Consider the following 22,302-nt stretch of genomic DNA (forward strand, 5'->3'; position numbering starts at 1 on the left):
TCCGTGGTAGATTTTCACGAATACGCAACAGCAAGCTTTCGTGATGCCAGAGATTACGAGTAACAGTCTTGCTGATTTTTTCAGGATCTGTTACGTGCAAATTTGCTATCGTACGTGCACAGGAAAGCACGTTTCGAAAACATCTGCAAGGGGTGTTATTTTTTCTCAGCAACTGAGAGTGCTTGGTGCATTTTGTTCCCACAAACTGTCGTAACGGGCGATACGCACTGACAAATAAATGCAAATTACTGATTGAAGAAGCACACCGGGAAAAATGTGTTTTTTATTACACGAAATAAAAGGTAAATCTTTTGTACTCTTACACAGAGATCGCGATAATTTCTTCGCCAATTCGATTGCTGTAAATGAAAACATCGTAGTGAGCAATTTGTTAAATGGAGAGAAAACTAGTTTCGTTTTAATCACAAGATCTAAGGTAGCGGGTTTTGTTCCAGCTGTGACGTAACAGGCCAATCTGATTAGTGTCCCCGATAAGCTCTTTTTAATTCATAGAGTTCATTTATTTCACTTGAAGCCTGATGGAAGCAAGCCTGAGGTAAGCGAGACGTGAATGCAGTGTGATTGTTTAACAATGGTTAGAATACATTCTCGTTACGACTTGTATACAGTACAAGTTTCTCCAAACTAGGTTTGCTTTGCGCTTCTCATAAGTCTTACAGGTTAGAGCGTTTGTAACAGTGACAACTTTAAAATCATTCTTCTGTCTTAACTAAAACAGTAATGATAACTTTTTATTGTGCTACCTGCTTTAGTCGAGTAAGAATTAACTCAAAAACGTCAATTCGCCACCAAATCATCGAGTTCACAATGTTTTACTTTTTTTTAAAGTTCTAGCTTTTTTGCGAGCAGCATCTTTTTAAACCAATTCCTGACTGAGCTCCAAGCACCTTTGCTATCTCATCAATACACGGACGGATGCGAACAAAATGTTTAATTAAAAGTACAAGAATCAATATTACAACTCGTTGTTGGAAGGTGACATGTTAATGTCTTCAGGTTTTTATTGATTTCTAATTCTTACAAATTGTCGCATACAGGAAAGAATACATTTTATTCGAGAAAACTACCTTAAAATATAAATCTGAACCATACATTTTACTGTCTTGAAGTACTTTTCAATGAAGACTAAAATCTACAAGCATTTTGAATTACAATTTATAATACTGTGTCAATTGTCCTTTTTCAATAGTTTTGCCCCGATGGTCTTTTAATTACCATCGTGTTCTTTCCGCAAGAATAAATATGACTCGGCCAGCATACAAATCCTTTCATTGTTAGACCTTAAAATCGAGACCTCTTAAGTTCCAAATTTGCAACGCAAATTCTGTCATCTGCAGTAGCTCCTGGCAAACGAACAGTGTATTATTAAAATGGTCATGCAATTGACAAGCGATGTGACATTTCAGGCCTGAATTAGCATCGAAATGGACACTGTCTATTGTCAACGAAGGACAATGTCTCAAAAGTAAGAGCAAATTGATTGATTAAAACTGATGAATCAAGAACACGGTTCTATGATGGCGAACGACCATCGAGTCTATTTATTCTCCCTCAATTGGCCAAGTAAACTAGCAATTCTTAAAGTACAAAAAATCTCATCTCTCACAGCTGCCACGTAGAAAGAGCAAACGTTACTAAGACAACAACGAAAATCAGTGGTAAGACGTTGGTGGTTTGCTCGTGCATAGGTAAAATATATAGTATTTAGAACAGTAGCGTTACCTAACTGAGCTCTTTATTTGTTGCTTAAAGCTACGTTACGCAAAAATTTTTGTGATTTTGTAAAAGGAAAGCTGTTGGTGTTGGCCCTTAGCTAAGTTAGTATTAATACGTGAAAACCAAATTTGAAATTTGAAATAGGAGCTCAGTACTTCAACCAACTAGACAAAACTGTCGAGATCTTTGTGTGATTTCAATTGCAAAACGCTAATTTGAACATTGAAAGTATATAGCAGACCTTTCTTGTTTTCAACCCTCTTTTTCCTTAGGATCGGTTCGCAAAGCCGTTCATATGTATTCTTCTTTTCGTTTGACAATGAACTATCTTGTAGTGTACATACAGACATAATTCTTAATGGCGTTGCTATGGCACGTTGTCACGGGCAGGTCGTTATAATCGCCTGGATAATTACATGATAAGATATTAACATTAATCGAGCCGCTTGATGGAAACAACTTGGGATTAGTCGGTTTACAAGGGACTTAATCCTCTGAGTTTACTCACTGAAACTTTCTTCTAAATTTAACCTCACTTTGTCATATTGTATTTGCATCTCACTAAGTAAGCTTTCCCTGAGTCATCACCAATTAGTCAAGATGGAATTGGTTTACAGGTAACATGATTAAAGAGCGGAGATCCACAGACTCGCTAAAAGTCGAGAATAGGTTTTTTCAATAAACGTGTAATGCACACAAAAGGCACATGATTGGTCCTTTAAGACACACGACGTCAATAGAATCGCGAGAGTGTTTAAATACCTTATTTCACATTAACATCAAAACTTGTTGTTTGAGCAGGCCTTAAACGAAAATAGACGAACAATAGCGAATTCAATGCGAGTGAAATAGACCCCACGTTATCCTGAGGCTGAAAAGAATCGATTCGTTTCACCTCAGTAAGCTAATTTTACGTATGATACCATGAAAAGTGTTATTGTTGGACTTGTAATTGATTTGACTCGCGCGTCTGTGATCCCTTGAGTGAGTTTACTGTATTAGTTGGTGTTGACGCGACAAATTGTTTATAGAGCTCTGAATCAAGGGTGACCGGACAAACTGAATCAGGATGAAGCCAGACGATTAACTGAAAGGTGAAAATGGAAAAAGCTGTGAGGTTCGAGAACAATGAACAATCGGACGACGAAGATGAACTGCATAACACGGGACAAGCTTCAAATGGAGGACACAGCAACAGCAATAGCACAGTAACAGAAGATAAAATAAAACACAAACAAAGCACTTTAAAGGACAGCGATAGCGTGGAATCTGTGGGAAGGTGGAGAACGGTGACTAAGCAAATCCGAAACGCGGTGTTTGTCAAAAACTCCGTGAAACCGTCAAGATCGCGACGGCGGTCAACGGTGAAATCTTCCGTTACTGTGGATCCGTTTCTTCAAAAGTTTAGCACTCGAGATAACAGAAAGGTTACTCCACCAAACCGAAAGAGATCTAAGGCATCAAGTAAAAGTTCCTCTACTGATAATGTACTCTCAAAGGTAAATTCCGCTGACGGTTCGCGCCGCGCTACTTTAGAAATCGAAAAAGAAATTGACAGTGAATTAGCAAGTGGCTCTGTATACGAGTACGACCAAACGATTCGTTGGAAAGACAAGAAGCCTATTTTCGATCCAGATGGTCTTCATCTTTGCGTGTGGTTTTATGTGCTTGTTTTTGCGATCCGCTATAACCTGTGGGCATTGATTACGAGAATAGCCTTTCCCGAAGCCCAGACTGGCGTTTTGAAGATAGTTTGGTTTCTCTTCGACTATTTTTGCGATGCCATTTACGCCCTGGATATCGCCATCGCCGCGCGAACTGGCTTTCTAGAGGAGGGAATTCTGGTAATGGACACGAAACGAGTGTATAAGCGATACATTCACTCTGTAGAGTTTATTGCGGACGTGGTGTCCTTGATTCCAACTGATGTTTTGTATGCCGCATTTGGACCTCTTCCGCTTCTCAGAGTCAACCGAATTGTTAAGGGATACAAAAGCTTTCGTATTAAATCCGTCATGGAGTCACAAGCGAACTATCCTACTTTCTTGCGCGTGTTCTTTCTAATGCACCTTATGTTTCTCCTCATACACTGGAACGCAGCGTTTTATTACATGATATCTAGAGCGGAGGGATTCGGAACTAATGAATGGGTTTATCAAGGGAACGGTTCCCTGTATCAGCAATATCTACAATCTTTTTACTGGTCCACGCTCACACTGACCGCCATAGGAGATCTGCCTCAACCGACCACAAATCTGGAGTGAGTATACGTTTTTCTTTTCAGTTTAAACTCGTACTTTTTAACATATATGTGGCTTAAGTAGCAGGTTTGTGTGTATGTTTATTTAGATGTTGTACTTGGCGTGAGAACCATGTGATAATTGTGGTATTGGACCCTCAAGTGAGTCGAGTGAATACAGTAGATCACACGCATGGAAAATTCTGCTTTTAGAAATTTTCAATGAAAGAGCGAGCGATCGCACGTAGTTTTGTTTTTAGAAAAGATATGTTAAATTGATTATATTTTTAGTTTATTTATGCTCCTGTTCCGCCGAAGTTGAATTTTGCACTCAATTTTACATAATCTAAATATCCCTGATTAGCATTAGGCCTGAAAATAGCCCGAAAACCCACGGTGATAGAAACACGTTGCGGTGAGCCGTTAAGGGTTTTAGAGACAGCCTGGATATCACAAGAGCGACAAAAGCGACTCCGCTACTCACTGAAGATGCGTGAAAATTTAATTTGCATTTGTCAGAGCTGGGAAAATAAAAACCTCTTTTCCCAAAGTTAATAAAATACAACGGCTTCCAATAAACCTATCACGCGCATAAGTTGAAAGTTGAAATTACGGTACTCAGTGATTGGCCGAGGGGCGGACAATACAAAGGATATCGAGCATGAGTTTTTTTTTCTCCAAGCCAAGAGAAATCGTTTCGCAACCGTACTTGTTTCCACTCGTTTGATGAGTGGCAAAAATTCCGACTCTCATGAAAAAAGCGCGCAAAATGCGATATTTTACTTTTGTTTTTATACCGCTGAAAAGCGCCCAAACAAACTCTGTCATTTCCGTCAAAGCTTTTTCAAATATTGAGCACTTGCTGGGCTGTTCCTTTAGTGCGCTTGTATTAGCGAGTTACTAAGATCGCGTTCTCTCTAGGAGTAGAACTTGCACCTGCGGCTAAATTAGTTTGAAATGCGCATCGATTAACTTGAAACAAAAATGCAATATTTTCATCGACTTGGGTTGGAAAGGCATGTTCACTATACGTTAAAGAAATTTCGAAATCTTGTCTCGTTCAAGGCAAGCGAGAGACAGCTTAAACTACAAAAATTGTTCGTCTCCACCATGGCAGCGAAAGGCGTGAAATTGGGAAAAATATCTGTATGTATTATTAATTCAGAGTATTATTATGAAGATCGATTTTAGCGTGAATTTGCGATCATAATTTGTTTTCTTTGCTTGTGGTCGATTAAATTCGCAAAGCAGCCTTAGGAATAAATATTTCTTTTTTATTGATTTTGCAAGCCGGCGACAGCTTATGAGATTTTTCCACGCATTTTTGTCGCTCAAAAAAGCAGCTGTTTTGATAGACCTTTTGCTTCGAGTCGAGTACTGAATATTGCTGAATATTCCTGAATATTCGAGGGTGGTAAATGTTTTTGTAACAGTGACTTAGCATTTTTTCTTGTCAATGAGGTAGACTTAAATTATTCTATTTCGTGAGTTTAGCTGATACGATATAATTAATGTTATTTTGAAGCTAAAAGCTGGAAAAAAAAAACCGAAAAAAAAAACAAAAAAAACAAACAATTTTCAGGCCTTCCTCTCGGAGCTTAAAAGTACCCTCAATCCATCTATTTGATGTTTGCTCATCCTTATTTTCAGCCATGGCAGTTCTTGAAAGATCTTGTCAATCAAATTTCAATCAACTTCCTTTCGCAATTTCAAATAACACACATACAAGCTTCTTTTTTTTAATAAAAAATGGTATTAATATGCATAATATCGCAGGTGCTTTATAGTTGTCGTGACAGGCTTTTATTTACACCGGGGTGCATGCCCTGGAAATCATCTCATTAGTGAAATGTTAAGGTCACTAAACATCAAAAACTATTTCAAACCATGTTAAGCTGTTTAGCTTAAACAGCTTTTATCATGTTCAAAGTGTTGGCCAGAGCGGGAGGGATCTATTTTGGCAGCTTCACAAGTCCTTTGAATAGCATTATGTCTTGTCTTGCAGATTACGCCGGGTCGATTAAGAAAAGATAACGAACGTTAGTGTTTTCAAGGACTTTTACATACTAAACACAATTTTTTTGCACCACTCTCGTAATCTTACACGCGTCTTATCTGTCTTTATCGACAGACAAATTAATATTGTCTGTTGTTTTACTGATTAACCTAAGCTCCGGTTTAATCTTACGAGTTCAATTGCAAACCCTGATCGCGTATACACGATAATCGACATGCCAGTAAGCTGTCCGAAAGCTGGCTCGAAAGTAAATAGCTGAAAATGAACGCTTGACGGCTGGATTTAGTCCAAGCTAACAAATGATGTGGACAGCCGATTCGCGCCATTTCAAGTTGAATCTCTCCCACACTCAAGCCTATGATTTATACCTTGTATATCTGTTGTGTTTCGTCACTTTTCTTTGCCTCATGGAAACTAGTGGACTTTCACAATTTTTGTTAAACTGCTTATCAAATTCACACCATCGCTTATAAATACACTGGCCTTTGTTCGAGTATGGATTACAAAGGATTTCTTTTCAAAACAATTAACATTGTACTATTGATTTCTTACGATTCGCAAAGAGTAAATTGAATTCTTCCGAAACTTGGTTTACAATTGAAAATATGTACCTTTAAACTTTATACGCTAAAGAACGCAGTTGCATATTTGGTGACCTTTACGAACGCAAAATGGCGAAACGAGAATGCATGTGATTTGCTTGTATTTGCGCTTGCTTCCCTACATAAGCAGTGTCCACAGGTTCACAGCTTTGTGAACTAAACAGCAAAGCAAAAATTCCTTTTGGTAAGGCGCTGTTAGGATAGTTCCAACAAGCGATATGGCGTTGAAAAAAGACATAGCTAGAGAAAACGAAACGGAAGATATACGTAAAAAAAAGTTTTGTCGAAATTACGACAACAGAGGAAAGATGTAAGCAATTTAAGGGGAACCTGAATTTCTAATGTCAGAGCAGAGATTGATTTTTATTTAAGACCCCCAGATTTGACAGGCAAAAGGCTTCACCTCGAGAAACGGGGAGATGATCAGGTTATCAACAACTTTAATATTGTCTCGGTCCTTTTCACTTGCTGTGCTTAACATTCCGGAAATAATGTTGCATTGCTGTGATTGCTGCATTACTGCCTGTTCGTGTTTGTTGCGACTGGCTTGAAATGGCTATTATAATCAGTTTTGATTTCACAACACGCGAGATCTCTAACCCACTATGGAGAGATCAAATCAAGACACGCCTTGCCACTTTGTTCAAACGAATTTAGGAGAAACTACCTGCTTTATAAACTGCTAGGGCATTTGATAGTAGTTTTTTTGCCTGCTCTTTCGATAATTTTAAATACTTTACCTTTTTTCAGATATGTTTACACCATCGCTTGTTACTTGACTGGTGTTTTCATGTTTGCCACTATCGTAGGTAAGCTTCACTAATTCAATGGGTGTGCTCCTGATGTACTGAACTACGTTCTCAGTTTGCCAGCTAGCGTGATGCAAAACCCGTGACGTAATCGACAATAATCTCGCACGGTATGTTCATGCAGGCCACGAAAAGGTTTCCTCGTAATGGTTTTATGTATTTTCTTTAGGTAACGCAGGAAGCATTATTGTGAACAGAAATGCGGTGAGAATGGACTTCGAGAAACAAAGGGTGAGTAATTCTATCGACTATTTTCTGACGAAAGAGTACAGAGTAACGCTTATTTCACATCAGGTCGTTAATAACCTCTGTCACCCCGGCAGGAAAACACAAAACAGTATATGAAGAAGCATAATGTACCGAAGGACTTGCAAAGACGAGTGGTGATGTGGTATGACTATTCCTGGGCCAGGTGAGAGTTAATTTCATGGATAGTTAAGCAATTTAGCAGTGTCGACTTCAGCCTTGTGCACAGGGTCCTCGATAGAAACAGAGAACGTGTATTGTATACAAGGTAGAAGACCAATGTGCTTCGTTTTGCATGCAAGCCATAGCTTTTCAATAAAATCAGGGAACAAGCTTACAGTGGCGTGTTTTTTTTTTTCATAAGACAGACAGACAGACAGAAGGAGGGGTAGGTTAAGCAGAAATATATAACTCATTGGCAGAAAGATACGATTTTCCCAATGGTTTGTTTGTTGTTTGTTTTCTTACAAACGCGATGACTGACTAACCGATTGACTGACTGACTGACTGACTGACTGACTGACCGACCGATTGACTTACTGACTGACTGACTGACTGACTGACCGCTTGATTGACTGACTGACTGACTGACTGCTGACGACTGGCAAGACGTAGTCAAGTCAGTGTCGTCTATCGATGGATAATTATTACATGGGCTTTTTTTCCGCGACATAACCAAAAAGAAACAAACGTTTTTGTCTACTGATTTAACGCTGTTGGTTTCTGTCGAATTCCATAGTAGCCAACACGGCCAGGGCGTTGTGCTCATAATCTAATTGTATGGCAATATCCAGTACAAGGCTGTGTACTCAGAGATCTCAGCGACGACGCATGAAATGTTTAACATTACCGTTTTTAACTCGTGAATTGCGATAGAATTTTACGAGTTGTTGGTGGGAAATTAATTATAGAATTATCTGTATAATGAGTGTTTGGGGGAATTTTTGTTTGTAATTTTCTTTTTTTTTTTAAAGTGTTATAGTTGTGGTGTTCACCTCTTCAATTCACGAGTTTGCTCACAGAGCACTTTGATTAATTTTTTTTCCTATCCCAGAGGCCGAATGAGCACTGGAGGTGGAGATCTGAACTCTCTCACCCTTCTACCAAACAAACTGAAGACGGAGATTGCCCTGCATGTAAATCTTGAGACTCTGAGAAAGGTAAACCAGTAAAATTAACGAAGGACTCTCTTTGTAATAGACTAAAAAAATGTTCTAATTAAACTAAGGGAGACTAAATCTCATTTTCTTTTACATTCACTGTCTACACATAGTCAACTACGGTAGTCAGGAAAATCATTAAGAACCGTGTTTATTCGATTAAGCGCCCAGGGCACTTATTCGAGGTGGGCGCTTATTCGAGGCTGGGCGCTTATTAAATTTTCACCATTTTCAGTGAGTGAAAAGTTTATTTTCTAACAAAACAAAAAATAAGAACAAAACATGACAAAATATTAAAGCATATGAATTGTAACTGTTCATTGTTCGGTTTATGCCCAGGACTTGTTGTGCCAGGAACATTCAAAGCGCGGACACCAAGCAGGGCCATTGCCACGACGTTTGAGCGGGAGATTTTGCGGCTGAAAGAACTTTGCGCCCACATGGACATTTCAGTTGAAACTTTGAGAAAAATTCCAACGTTGTCATAAAATTTTCAGACAATGAAATTAGAGATTGTAGCCATTAAAGAAATACCGTAATAATCAATTCTCATATTCCTCTTGAGCACTTTATCTATTTATTTATTTATTTTATTTATCTATTTTTTTTTTTTTTTGGGAGGGAGGGCGCTTATTCGAGGTGGACGCTTATTCGAGGTTGGGCGCTTAATCGGATAAACACGGTAATTAAGTAAGTTCAAATTCTTGTAGCTGGTAGCAGCAACACTGTAAATTCTTTCCTAGCTCTTGTCCACACTACGCCGGAGAATGATGAAAACGAAGCTTTACTTCTACTGTTAGGCCTAAAGTCCACAAAAACCGTCGCAAAAACAGAGCTTTTCGAAAACGTTCTTCAGATCGGAGGAATTTGAAAACGCCGACTTTGCGTTTTAGTGTGGACGTAAAAAGAATTAACTCGTGAGAAAATCTCAGATAGTGCAGAGTGTAATTTACATCTCTGATGCAGTAGTCACCCCTGCTGTTCTCTCCGTTGGTAGTCAACTAGGCCTTATTCCCTGTGCAGAATATGAGCGGACAAAAACTTGATAAGACATAATCTTAGCCGTGTGTATGTTTCATGTTTGTGTTTTGCCCAAAATAACTTACAATTACCATTTTGTCAAGACGGTTTTAAATTTATTGTGGTATTTTGTCTTGAGTTTCGTTCATTTTGTAGCATTACTTTTCATACCAACGTTTGTAATTTGATACTTTTGTTTTCCTCGCCAATGTATGCAACAAGATACCTTTGTTTCCACGAAAATATAACAAAGATGTGTATTTTTTTAACTTACTGCTGGAGATAAATGGAATATAAAAGCTAAATATCTGCTGAAAAGTCGAAGAGGAACGATTTTGTTTTATTCAAAACGTAAATTTTCACCGATAAACAAGAATTAATCTAATTATCAAATAGTCACGTCGAATCACGGAATAGTGCGTTCTAATTCTGTTGCCAGCCGAGTTGGTGTAAACAATAAAACCACATCAAATTAATACACAATGCTATTGAGCAATACAACTGAGGAGCGTTTCAACGAGAAGTATTGAAGGTCGAGATCTTTACTTGACCAAAATTATATCCCACATCGGTGAGCGAGTCACTTCATCGACTGATGAAATTAATTGGAGGTTTCAGTAAGTGCCACGGAGTCTGCGGCAATAATAACGAAGTTTCTTTTGTCACAAATTTACTAGTTTTCCTTGCAATTAACGCGGGAAAGTTTCGGCTGAATATAATCTTTGGGTTCTCTTTCATAGAAGAGGAAATAAACAAGCTGCTATGGAGAAGCAATATGTTCCGATTCTCTATTTTAACCCTGGCAAACACACAATAGTTATAAAACAGCAGACGACATTTCTTGAATAGAGCTAGGGAAGATTCCAGAAGATACGCAGTCACAGCAACGTTCTTTGGACTAAAAAAGGAGAACTGTCGTTACCTGAAATATAACTGCTATCCCCAGCCAAAACGAGAGTGTGATATCACTCATTACAAAAAATAAAAAAAATAAAAAAAAAAAAAAAAAACCCGTGCATCTGAACTCGAGAACGGAGTTTATCACACTAGCAATGCTAGAACGCGTGCATCTTATATGCTATGAAATGTATCTTTCACCTAACATATAGTCGACTTTGACGCTAACTAATCTGTGCATGCGTTTGGAGCAAATTGCTTCTGTTCTTGAGAGAATGGCACCACAAGGATAGCATGAGATTTGCAAAACCATATATATATTTTTGCCATATTATCGAAGAAGGCAACGTAAATATGACACATTTTGCGTAGTGCACTCGGGTACCTACTGCACCCAGCCCCCCTTCCCGCGAGGCTAATTGATTAATTGAAACTAATTAATTAAACAAACATTAAAGTTTACACCTTATGGCGTTAGCGAGTTAGTGTCTTAGCGAACAGCAGCCCCCTAAACCATCCCAATAGTGCACTCTGCACTAAAAGTGGAGCTTTTCGAGAACGATGACGTCATGATAATCACGTGACTGTTCCTGCCAGTATTTTCCTCAAACACAAATCCAAAATGACCCGTAGTGTGGACCGATAACATTTGATGCGTTTCCAGATCAGAGTTAAATCTTCGTTTTCAAACTTCTCCGGAGTAGTGTGTTGACGGGGCCTTAATGTCATCGTGTAGTTTTGTTGATTGCGAAAACCTGGAAAAACGTGGTAAAAATCCGCTCCTCGATCGACAGCATCAAGTCCTGCCAGGGTCTTCTAAGCATCGAAAGTGAACTGAGAATTTTCTAATTACATATTCAATCTTGATATTGTTTGATGATCCATTTCTTAATTTCTAAGGTGACGTTCTTGCAAAAATGTCAACCGGAATTTCTGCACCACCTCGTCTTGCAAATGAAGCTGAGAATATTCACCCCAGGCGACCTCGTTTGCAGAAAAGGGGAGGTTGCGCGAGAGATGTACGTCATAATAGACGGGAAAATCGAGGTTATAGGGTAGGAATGATCAAAAAATGCTCCTAAAATGTTTTTTTTTTTTTCGTGAAGCATTGAACAATTGTTATTGATTTATAAATATAACGATATTTACAGAGATCAAGGCCAAGTACTCAAAGTTCTCTCAGGTGGAGATTTCTTCGGTGAGATTGGAATTCTCAGTTTGAGTGAAGGTCAAAACAGGTGAGAGCAGAATGCATTAATTGCAAAAAAGTTTGGACGACTTAACATGATTTCGGCCCCAAAAAAGTGTCCGATAAAGAAACCGTGCGAAATTTTAAGCGTCCGAAATATTTACATCACAGTATAAAACTTTGAAGTAGCTTCAAAGTTCCTAGTTTCCTTTATGCCGGGCTTTAAGGAACGAATTCTAGTTGAGACACTGCTTGACATACGTAACGACTTCATATAATCTGTGTTACGTTCTCGTCGGTGCATCTCTAAAGCCTTGAGGCTGCAGTAAAACTGTCATTTCACAGATGTTGTTTCAGTCAAACTCTTGTTTTGTAGGCCTAAAGTTACTTTAGTTATATTTCAACAAAGTGTCCGAAATTTTTGTCCGAAATTTTTCTGAAATGCCGGAGATAAAAAGTGTCCAAAATAAAACGTCCGAAACTTGCTTCAAGTAATGTAAAACATTTTGAAGAATGAAGTGCAGAAAAAAGCGCTACAGCCTTCTGAACCACACGGCTGGGCTTCTCTTCGAATTCTTTCGTATAAAGCAAATAGATCTTTGTCCATTGAGAAATTCCCTCTAGGATTACTTTTATTTTTATCTCAGTTGCCTAAACAGTCTGTCAGTATCCATTTTTACCTCTGGATGGAGCGCGGCACTTTGGTTGTAAAAAACTCTGACGCCTATGGGTAAGACAGGTTAATATTATGGCGACGATGATTTCCCGGTTGCCAATAATTTAAAGCACTGAGGCACCATCGAGGCCAAGCATCCCATCTAAACAGAGTACGAATAGTCCTGAAGGCGCTTAACCTGGTTTAACCGAGTTATAATTTACCGAGGCACGTTAAATTTTATACTGTGTTTTCTCCGCAGACGAACAGCCGACGTGCGGACTATAGGATATGTGGAGTGTTTCGTTCTTGCAAAGGGAGATGTTCTGTCCGCCATCAGAGACTACCCCGAGGCGCAGGTAAAAAAAAAAAACGCCGAAACATTATTGGGGACGAGAAAATATACAAGCTTCATTTTCTAGTTCTAAAAAATAACTCTTTATATCTTTCCAGAACAGCGACATAACTTGCGCGTTTGTTCATTTATAATTAGCGTATAAGAACGTGGTAAGAAAGAATCCTAAATGTTGCGCGCACTATTGTTACACAGCTAGCTATTATTTGCTGTCTTTTGGTTAGCTAGTGTCTAATACAAAAAAAATGCACTATTATTTTGTTAACTTAATTGTCACCTGTAACACCCTAAAGAGCTGTGGCATTCTTGTCGGTGACTTGATTTAGTACTGTTGCCATTTTGTTCACGTATTCGTTAAATTATGTACGTTTGTGAAGCTTTGCAGCGTTTGGACTCGTCGGCTAAAGTTTAACTGCTTTTGTACCAGTACAGTGTTAGTGTGCTTTCAAACCTTGTAATGTTACTCCTTACAACAATTACATTACTCCCACTTTGTCACAACTGCTCCAAGGTTGACTACACTAGGTCGACTTTTGTGGCTTTGGCCATGCCACAGTGCCATGTCATGTCATGGGATGTGAACCTCCAGTCCTGCAAGGAGCCATATAACAATGGCCTCTCCTGTGAGGGTCATGTAACTATGGACCCCCATTTAAATAGGATGCCTGTAACCGTAACCCCTTAGGTGTCTCCATCTGGGAAATTCAAAAGCAGTTTGTTTTCCATCTTAATATTTTTCACCGTAGGCCGTCCTTGCCGAATATGGTAAGAAACGTCTGGAGCGACAAAACAGCTGTCAAGATCCACGCCTTGTGGATATGGACGACAGTGGGAGAGAAAATCAAAGCATGAATGTTGACGCTAATGATAACACGGACAGTGACTTACTCGCTCAGAAGACACATCACCTCCTGAGTTTATCACCAGCTAACTGTGTTCCAAACGGACATTACAAGAGACCACGCTTGTCATTCGGTCACGCTTCTCAGCAGCCGTCAGGTCGAGCAGTCTTAGAGCCGATTCCTCTGGCTAAATTGAGCAGATCAAGAAGACTTTCTAGCGAGGCGGTAATACAGCTTGCGGAGACTTGCAGTAAAGATAATTCGGAGGAAACGCCAAGCAGCAGCGACGAGCTTCTAACAAACATGTTTAATAATTCGTGTATGGAGGCGTTGAACCTTCTCAAGAAAGCTTATGACCAGAAGCTGGTAAGTGTTGTTATTATCCCGATCAGGTTCCAACTTATTTTTCACACAATGACCATTATAAAATAAAAGAAACCGGTCAGTACAAACGGGAAGTTATCTTCATGGGTCCCGATTCACTTTGCCGCTCAGCCTTCGTTTTTTGTTGTTGTTAAAAAAGTGTCCTTTACTCTGAAAGACCTGCAAGTAATCTGAAAGCTTTCCCTACTTGTGTTCTTTCCCGAAGATGTTTCTTTGAGCACCGCGTGAAATTCAGTCAATACGGCAGGAGTAACTTTAATATTCAAGTCAGTTAATTTTTAAGTCATGTTTGTGTTAAGGGAACATTCAGTAATTTAAAACGAGAAGTGAACCTCTGTGGGAAATGCGTAGCTTGGTATGCAGCCAAGCTTTCTCCTAGGGCTTTTCCCTTAGATATTGGAAAAGACTTGAGAAGTAGGTTGGTCATGGAAATCTGTATATGGCCGCCTACTTAGCAGGAGCAAAACGGGGCAGAGGGGCGGGGGGAGAACAGGGATGGAAGAAGTGGGAACTGGGAGAGAGGAAAGAACACGTTCCTTCTCCTTCTTTCTCGCGACTTTTGACTCCCCCAGTCCTCTCCCACTCCTTCCCTGTTTACGCAGGCTAGGTTGTGGTTTTGTGTGTGTGTGTGTGTGTGTGTGTGTGTGTGTGTGTGTGTGTGTGTGTGTGTGTGTGTGGATCATTTAAACTTTGCTAATTCTTTCCATTTAAGGTAAAAGAAGTAAGTAATGTCAATAGCACACTAAAGAATATTGAAGAAGATTCAAGACAAAAAGACCAGCAAATCTCTCACCTAAAAAGCCGGTTAATAAATACGGTAAGTGGCCAGAGACACGAAGGAAGATCGAAGCCGGATGGAAATCGTTATTCTAAGATCAACCCGCAAGATTAGGACCTTAGCATTATTTAACATTCATTCTCAATCTACTGGTCAAATTAGAAACCCAGCTGATTCTTCAAGACACATTCACACGACACGCAGCCTGTTCGCGGGGCACTGGTGTCGATTGCGATGATCTAAAAATAAAATCACACAGCAGTTTTCCTGGAGCTCTCTCTTGGGGTCGTTTATACTCTCTTGAAGTAACATATCAAACACGAAAGACCGTGTTTTACCACATTTTCAAACACCGAGAAGAGAGTTGAAAATACGACACGTAGCGGAGTATTCTTGACGAACTTCGAGGTGTTTAGAAATGTTGTCAAATACTGTCTTGAGTGATCGGATATATCTTCTCAATCAGAACTAAAACCAAGGAGAAAACGGACAAATAAAATTGCAATCATTAGTTTCACCCCATTAGATTAATTTCTAAAGAATCATATCAAAGCCCAAGATCATGAATTGCTTTCGGACGTGCTAATTTTGTCACAATTTTCTTTTGCTCAGGAGAAAGAACTTGAAAAATGGAAATGTCGAGTAAAAGATTTGGAGTCAGAAAATTTCATCAAAGAGCAGACTATAAGACAACTTCAGGAGCAAACCGAGGTAAGCCGGAGAGTTATTTCAGCCCCGGCCGTCCCCTCCCCGCGATGCCTGCGTATTTAGAAATTTCATCCAATAGTTTGTAAACACATTAAATATCTAGCCCGACTTCTACCACAGCTCTCATTAGCGGTGAAGAACTCATCTTAAGGGAACACCGTCATGAGTATGTATTTGCCGTAAAGTTTCTAAAAGCCAATGAACATATAATTTACATCGACGGAAACCTAAAAATAAGCTACAAAGAAGTTGTTCATTTATTACTGAGTTGGACACATGAAGGTTGTAACGTGAAAAAGACGGACTCACATTTTAAAGTCCGCGCTTGTGTCTTGAAAAAACTAAAAACAGTGGTTTCCTCTACCTTCAATAGTTCACTTAAAATCTGATCTAGCTTGGTGTTCTATACGCGTTTAGTGTCAGTCACATCTAATCATAATTTTGACAACATTTTGACTAAAAAGCCAGCAAAATCGCCGTAACAGTGCCCCTTCTAAGGGGCCTTCTTGTAGGATAGAAAGAAGATACTGAAACGCGCAGCCTTTCCTCGTTTTTGTTAGTTGAATATCAATGTTCACGTTCCTTTTTTCAGCTACCAGGCTGTCTCTTCAACGTACACAGAAGTGCCAGACATGTTTTCAATCTGTAAGTTATCAGAGCGATGTGTTTCGGTGTCAAGCACTTGCACTTGCCCAAAAATTCACCGCACTGAGATTAACGCGGAAATAACGATGTTAACGTACTTAGTACAAAATAAATCACTCCCCCCCTCCCCCGGCAAGTTGCAATAAAGCTATAAGCTAGCTTACAATTAAAACAAACACACTTTTCATTTCAGGGAGGGGATAAGTCATCGAGATCAAGAACTATAAGCAGCACCGTGAGTTCATCGTCTCTAATAGAAGGCGAGATGACCACATACTGCTGACAGTAAATTCGTCAATACAGCCACTATTTGACTTAGAGGTTTTGCCAAGGATTTGTTTTCAAGAGTAAGCTTCCAGTTGGAGAGAGCTGGTATAAAATGTACAACCTTGCCTCTCGAAGATGGTCGGCAAAGTTTACGTGACATGTACTCATTCCGAAAAGCAGAAATAGTTCTAGCGTTGCGTGACAAAGAGAGGGCCAGGACTGGACTAATGAGCCCCCCTCTACAAGCTCCTGTATTTAAGTTCCCGAGATGCTACCATATTCCTAAATTCTGGGATTATTGGTCACGAAAATGTTTGGCTTCAAATTTTTGTGACGAAAAAACATAGTGGCAGAGCCGGGGGGAAGTAGGGAGAATGGGGGGGGGGGGTGTGCAGTAGACAGCCTCGTCTTAATTTAACCCCGCTGATACTGGGATGAACTTGTTGTCAGACTACAGAGCATAACCTTAAGGTTTTGTAAGAAGATAGTTCCTTATTGCTAAAGATTACTTGATTTTCAGTGCAGCCCCTCACAAAATTGCTAAGGAAATTGCAAGTTGCCATTGAAAAACAATGCTTAACCTTTTCATATGTAACATGAAAGATTATTTAAATAAAAGTTTTATTTATTTTAAAGAGCATTTATCTCCATAAATTATTGCCCAATATACTTTAGTAGTACAAAATTAATATCATTAAAAAGGTGAGCAAAGCCTGGCCCATCTATATGGTTAGCAGCACAATTTAGGTTTTTAAACAATGACAAAAAAACTTTCTTCAAAATAATACAGTCTACAATTAGTTTGTCTGTGTGGCCTAATGCTCCGTGGCTTGGAATCCCGATCGAGCAGTTCAGTTTCAGCCCCTTCCACAGCCACAATATGTTCTTGGATAAGATTATTTTTCATATTATTTCAATGCTTCTCACCATCCAAGAGTACAAATATGTGTAGATAATAAGGAGTCAGGGCAACTAAGATGTACATGTAATGCTGAGGAACTGGTTGTTACGCTTTACAGTATGTCAAAGAACCAGAATAGGGTGCTGAGAGTTTATCTTCTTTCGAATATGGCTGTGCCATACTATGGAGATGAGCTATGCATAGCTGGAGCACTTATGTCCCTAATGTTGTGTTCCCAATGCAATCACTGTCCCTTCTCAAATGCAATTGTTTTTTGCTTTTTCATGCTATATTCTAAACGAAATAGAAGATAGTGTTCCTGTTTTCTAAGAAAATCATGCACTTTTGAAGCCTAGAAAAACTGCTGAATGCACTTGTACATGTATTGTATCTTACTTGTGTTCACAGTGATTTTTCTATACAGTACCTCAAGCATACATTTTTTTTAGGACATGGAACACAACCTTCTGTTTGGTAAAATAATATTGTTTCTCTGTACTCTAGCAAACACAGATTAATAGCGTTTCTGTTTCAGCTCTTTGCGAAATTCTTTCCAACCAACATTTGCACACTATGTGATTTTTATAGACAACTAGGTGCACACACATTGCAAGAAGCAAGCCTTTCAAGTCTTCTGGAAATGAATGAAAAATCTTTAATTTGATCTGAACAAATCACATTACAACCAAGGAAAGTGAGATAAAAACAAAACTGTTAAATTTTCATTCAGATATAGGGATTTACAAATCAATGCTTTCAGCAAGTATTCTAAAAACAACAGACAGTGCAACAACCCTTAAAACTAGAAGGACATACTATCAAGGCAAAGCCAAAATGTATTGTGATTGTATATAAATAGAATGATTGCAAGAAACTAATGTCTCACAAGAGAATCTCTAGATAGAGTTCTATCAAAGGTTCGCAAGCCTGGGAGGACTGTTCAGCTTACTGCGGCTCAGCGTCAACATCTGCCGAATTGTGATTCTGATTCTCGTCTGCTTCACGTTCTGGAGAGCCGGCTTTTTCATTTCTTGGTGATCGAGAAGGAGAGCGAGAGCGTGATCGAGACCTGGACTTCTGTGGGGATTTTGATCGAGATCGCGACTTTGAACGGGACCTGGACCTTGAATGCCTGGGTGACTTGGAGTGCGATCTGTTGTGTCGTGGTGATCTAGATCGTGATTTGGAGCGTGATGCTGACTTAGAGCGGCGGTGGTGTGATCGTGAACGAGACCTGGAATGTGAGCGGTTTTTCGATCTCGATCGGCTCCTTGATCGTGAACGAGAGCGAGATCTTGGGCTTTCCTGTGGAGAGGATAAATTAAATTTATTAGACCTGGTTAAGTTTCTACAGTTCTTTTTGAAACACAAAGATGTGAAATAATCCTCTTATTTTAACCATCTTGCACAGTACCATACTGGGAAAATATCATAGAGAAGTGTGTGAATTTGAGGTGATAGATTGCATGCTTCTCACTACATGTACACTGAGAAAGGAAATTGTTTCATGTGCTAAAAAAGCTCTAATAGTGACTTTGAAATAAAGGCACCAAGTTCTAACAGAAATGCTATGGATACACTTACGTCAACAAGCCTGATGCGCTTTCCATTCAACTCAGTGCCGTCCAGTTTCCTTACTGCGTTTTTTAGGTCTCTCTTGGTTGCAAACTCTAAGGTGCTAAAAAGTCAAAAGCAGTCCCTTGTTAGAATGAAAAACTGACAAACATTATTCACTGACTCTGAAGATGACTTCCACTCAGGTTGTCGAAACGTCAGTCAGCAATAACAACTCTTTTCAGAACTACCCTCACCAGGATGATCACACTATACAAACTTCCCTAACTCGGTGTTACAACATCAAAGAACTTACCCCTCTCCCTGTCTCTGTTTGTGGGCATCTCCATAAGTCACCTCTCCAGCTTGGCGTGCATAATCTTTTAAGTCCTATTAATAAGGTACAGTTTGTAAACCAACACAGTCCATTTCCAAAGGCTTATTTACTATAACCACAAGATTTACTACCTTAATATTAAGTTACCTTGACATATTTAATGTTAGACTTTAGAAGTAGCTGAGCTCTGTCAAAGGAACTTTCATATCATTTGCAACTTGGCTTAACTTAAACATTTTCATTTGAACAGAAGCTCTTTATGGAGTAACCAAAAATTAGCCAGGAAGATTGAATTCTGGTTTGCCCAGTCAGTTATCAAGAAATAACAGGGTCACCATATCACTGTGAGAAATTGAAATACTACAGCTAATAATCTCAGAGGGGTCCAGCATCTTTGATTTACAATGCACAGGGTGCACGCATCAATCGTCATTGGCCAAGAAGTGTTTTTGCCTCATGCCTTTGTGAAAACTCGTCTCGTCATGACTGTATGTATTGACTTCTGATGGCATCTGAGCATCAAAACCACTCATCCATCAGAGGTGAACGCTTCTAGTTTCAATCATCTAAGCATCTGTGACTACCCTCACATCAACCCTCATGACAAGTGCGTCTTGCAACTGAAAATATTTGAAGGCAATCTATGAATACTTATCAAGACTAGAATTTAACCAGCTTGCTTTCAGTGTGCTAGATACTAATGTTTTATGTCCAAAGACTCTTTCCAAACACATTAAAATTGTTTCAAATACAAAATTCTCCTGTAAATACATGTAGTTTAGACTACATGTATTTCAAACAGAGCAATGTGGAACTGAAAACAAAAATATGACAGAAGCCTGACTACACAATTTTGTCAGTTAGTTTTACTAAAAGAAATAATGGACAAAAGGTACAATAATCTAAGTTAAACTAATGAAAGCTAAAACTAAAATCTTAATATGGGCCAAGAGGTCCAGCAGGCCAACCTTATCTCCGGTTTCCATTAATGAAAACCAATGAAATACTGTACATGATTTTCTACCCTCACATATAATGCCATCACTCATGACCCAGTTTTATCTTTTAGTGCTTGGTGATACAAGTAACAAAACATTCTGTTTAAAAACTTACTTCCCTACCCTGAACTTACCTGCCAACTGATGCGTGTCGATAAATTTTCCACAGTGATGCGCCAGGGTGTTCTTACAGGCGGGCCGTACCTAACATTGGCACAAACAAAACCAATTCTTACTTGCTTTTCAGTTATTTGATAGAACAGCTTGAAGGGTTGAACCAGGAGATAAAGAGGACAGGGGTGGATGAAGGGATATCTCATCTTATGAATTCCATGTTCAAATCTTGATTTTCTGGGCATTTCAATTAACTGCCTCTCTTTCTGTGTGGTTCTCAGTTCTGGTTCACTTACATTCATTACTTGATTACCACTTTTGCATGTTCCAATGACCCATTATTATCAAGATTTGACTGTATCAGTGAAAATTACTCTATAAATAATAATGACAAAGTAATTAGGAAGCTTGAATGCAGGAGCCTAGTGAAGGTTTTCAGCAAGAAGGTGAATGTTTTGTACAAGTGGGAAAAACTTTTTGAACTAACTTCTTCACCAGAAAAACTTCCCCCTAGATTTTCAAACCAGACAGGCAAAATCATCCAGACAGCCGGTCACTTTGTGGTGCCAGCCCATAAATTAATCCCCTGAGAATGCGTCTCTTTTTTTTTCACTGCACTCACTTATCTCTGGCCCTTGACTTGCGACCACCACTGAAGCCTCTTGCTGTTCCTCGAGAATGTTCCACAAGAATTCTGAAACAAATAGAAACTAAAATCAAATGTCTGTAAATAAAACTAACAGACAGTAATTCTTATACAGTTAGGTTCCTAGTGAATAACAAACATATTAATTACATGAGTGACACAGTAATGCTACTTTTCAAGAAGCTCAACCTCCTGGCTTATAAAGTGAGTTGAAAGCAACTAAACTGAATGGGATAAGAACATTTCTTGTAAAGTTCCAACCACTCAGAGTATCCTGTTTCAGAAATTCTTTGCTCTGCTTACCTTTCTCCCATCATTTCTTTTCCATTGCATTCATAAACAGCATCATCAGCATCTCTGGAGTCCTCAAATTCCTGGAAAATGCAGAAAACGTAACATTTTCACTAGTTCACTAAATACAGACACCTGCTTAATATGTGGGCACTTTTGGTCATCATAGTGGTATGCATATCAATGAACAAAAAAACCAACAATGAACTTGCTAAAACTGAACTAGCCGTGCTCACGAAATGGCGTAACGTTCTCAAGAACTTTTACAAATAAGCTACATGGTTCTGAACGAAATCTAGGTCTGCCGCTATGCGTAAACTTTCACGATATGCACAAATTTAACGACACTGCTAACCGCAAAGTTTTCATTCTCCATAATTCTTTTAATAAAAGATGTGGGGCGTTCAATGACCAAAATCAACATGACTAATTTATTCAAGATTCCCATTTTCGACCATGTGCTCTGAGAAACAATCAACACATTCCTATCACAAAACTGCATTCACTATTAAATTAGGAACATGTAAAAAAAAGTAAACTAGGTAGATTCTAACACCTTACCACAAATCCGTATCCGTTCTTCAAGTTGATCTCTCGCAGTTTTCCGAAACCGCGGAAGAATTTGTCTACATCGCGTTCCCTCGTACCGTAGGGCAGTCTTCCTAAATAAACACGGCAGCTCATGATTTAAAACGGCAAAACTTTACACTCAAACAATCTTGAACGCCAACTAAAAGACTAAGAAACGTTTCTCAACGACGTTCAAGTTATTCCGATTAAATCGAAGAGCACGATTGTAGTAAAAACAGGAACACCTCAGAGCGAAACCGACTGCTCAAAATGGCGGCTTCAAACGAAGTTGCGTGCAAGCGAGTCCCATCACGTGACGTAGTTTCTACGCAACAGAGAAT

At 39.1% G+C, this 22,302-nt stretch overlaps 2 protein-coding genes across 5 annotated transcripts; one reads left to right on the forward strand and one right to left on the reverse strand.

Annotated features, from left to right (window-relative positions):
* Positions 1–248: 248 nt before the first annotated feature.
* Positions 249–17,188, forward strand: LOC110068721 (cyclic nucleotide-gated channel alpha-3-like). Of its 4 annotated transcripts, none has more exons than XM_089280305.1 (13): positions 249–556; positions 2,769–3,997; positions 7,346–7,404; positions 7,574–7,635; positions 7,728–7,816; positions 8,705–8,810; positions 11,628–11,782; positions 11,879–11,965; positions 12,834–12,930; positions 13,673–14,134; positions 14,865–14,969; positions 15,543–15,641; positions 16,477–17,188. In XM_089280305.1, the coding sequence occupies exons 2-13, from the start codon at positions 2,838–2,840 to the stop codon at positions 16,564–16,566; spliced, it is 2,571 nt and encodes an 856-aa protein (XP_089136431.1). In that variant the 5' UTR covers positions 249–556; positions 2,769–2,837; the 3' UTR covers positions 16,567–17,188. The 4 variants fall into 4 exon arrangements, with proteins under 4 accessions (XP_089136431.1, XP_089136432.1, XP_089136434.1 ...); XM_089280306.1 differs by lacking the exon at positions 249–556 and adding an exon at positions 1,277–1,709; XM_089280308.1 differs by lacking the exon at positions 249–556 and adding an exon at positions 16,231–16,283 and having other exon boundaries at positions 1,779–3,997.
* An 895-nt stretch (positions 17,189–18,083) lies between these two features.
* On the reverse strand, positions 18,084–22,272 carry LOC110068725 (serine/arginine-rich splicing factor 6-like). The gene is made up of 7 exons (XM_020776120.2): positions 21,953–22,272; positions 21,404–21,474; positions 21,077–21,148; positions 20,475–20,544; positions 19,322–19,395; positions 19,036–19,129; positions 18,084–18,756 (listed from the first exon to the last, which is right to left on the reverse strand). Exons 1-7 carry the CDS (start codon positions 22,073–22,075, stop codon positions 18,397–18,399), a joined length of 864 nt encoding a protein of 287 aa, XP_020631779.2. The 5' UTR covers positions 22,076–22,272; the 3' UTR covers positions 18,084–18,396.
* Between the last annotated feature and the right edge of the window lie 30 nt (positions 22,273–22,302).

This window comes from Orbicella faveolata, unplaced genomic scaffold (genome assembly GCF_042242905.1).
Source record: "Orbicella faveolata isolate gen_17 unplaced genomic scaffold, um_ofav_v1 contig_47, whole genome shotgun sequence".
NCBI classification, from domain to species: domain Eukaryota; kingdom Metazoa; phylum Cnidaria; class Anthozoa; order Scleractinia; family Merulinidae; genus Orbicella; species Orbicella faveolata.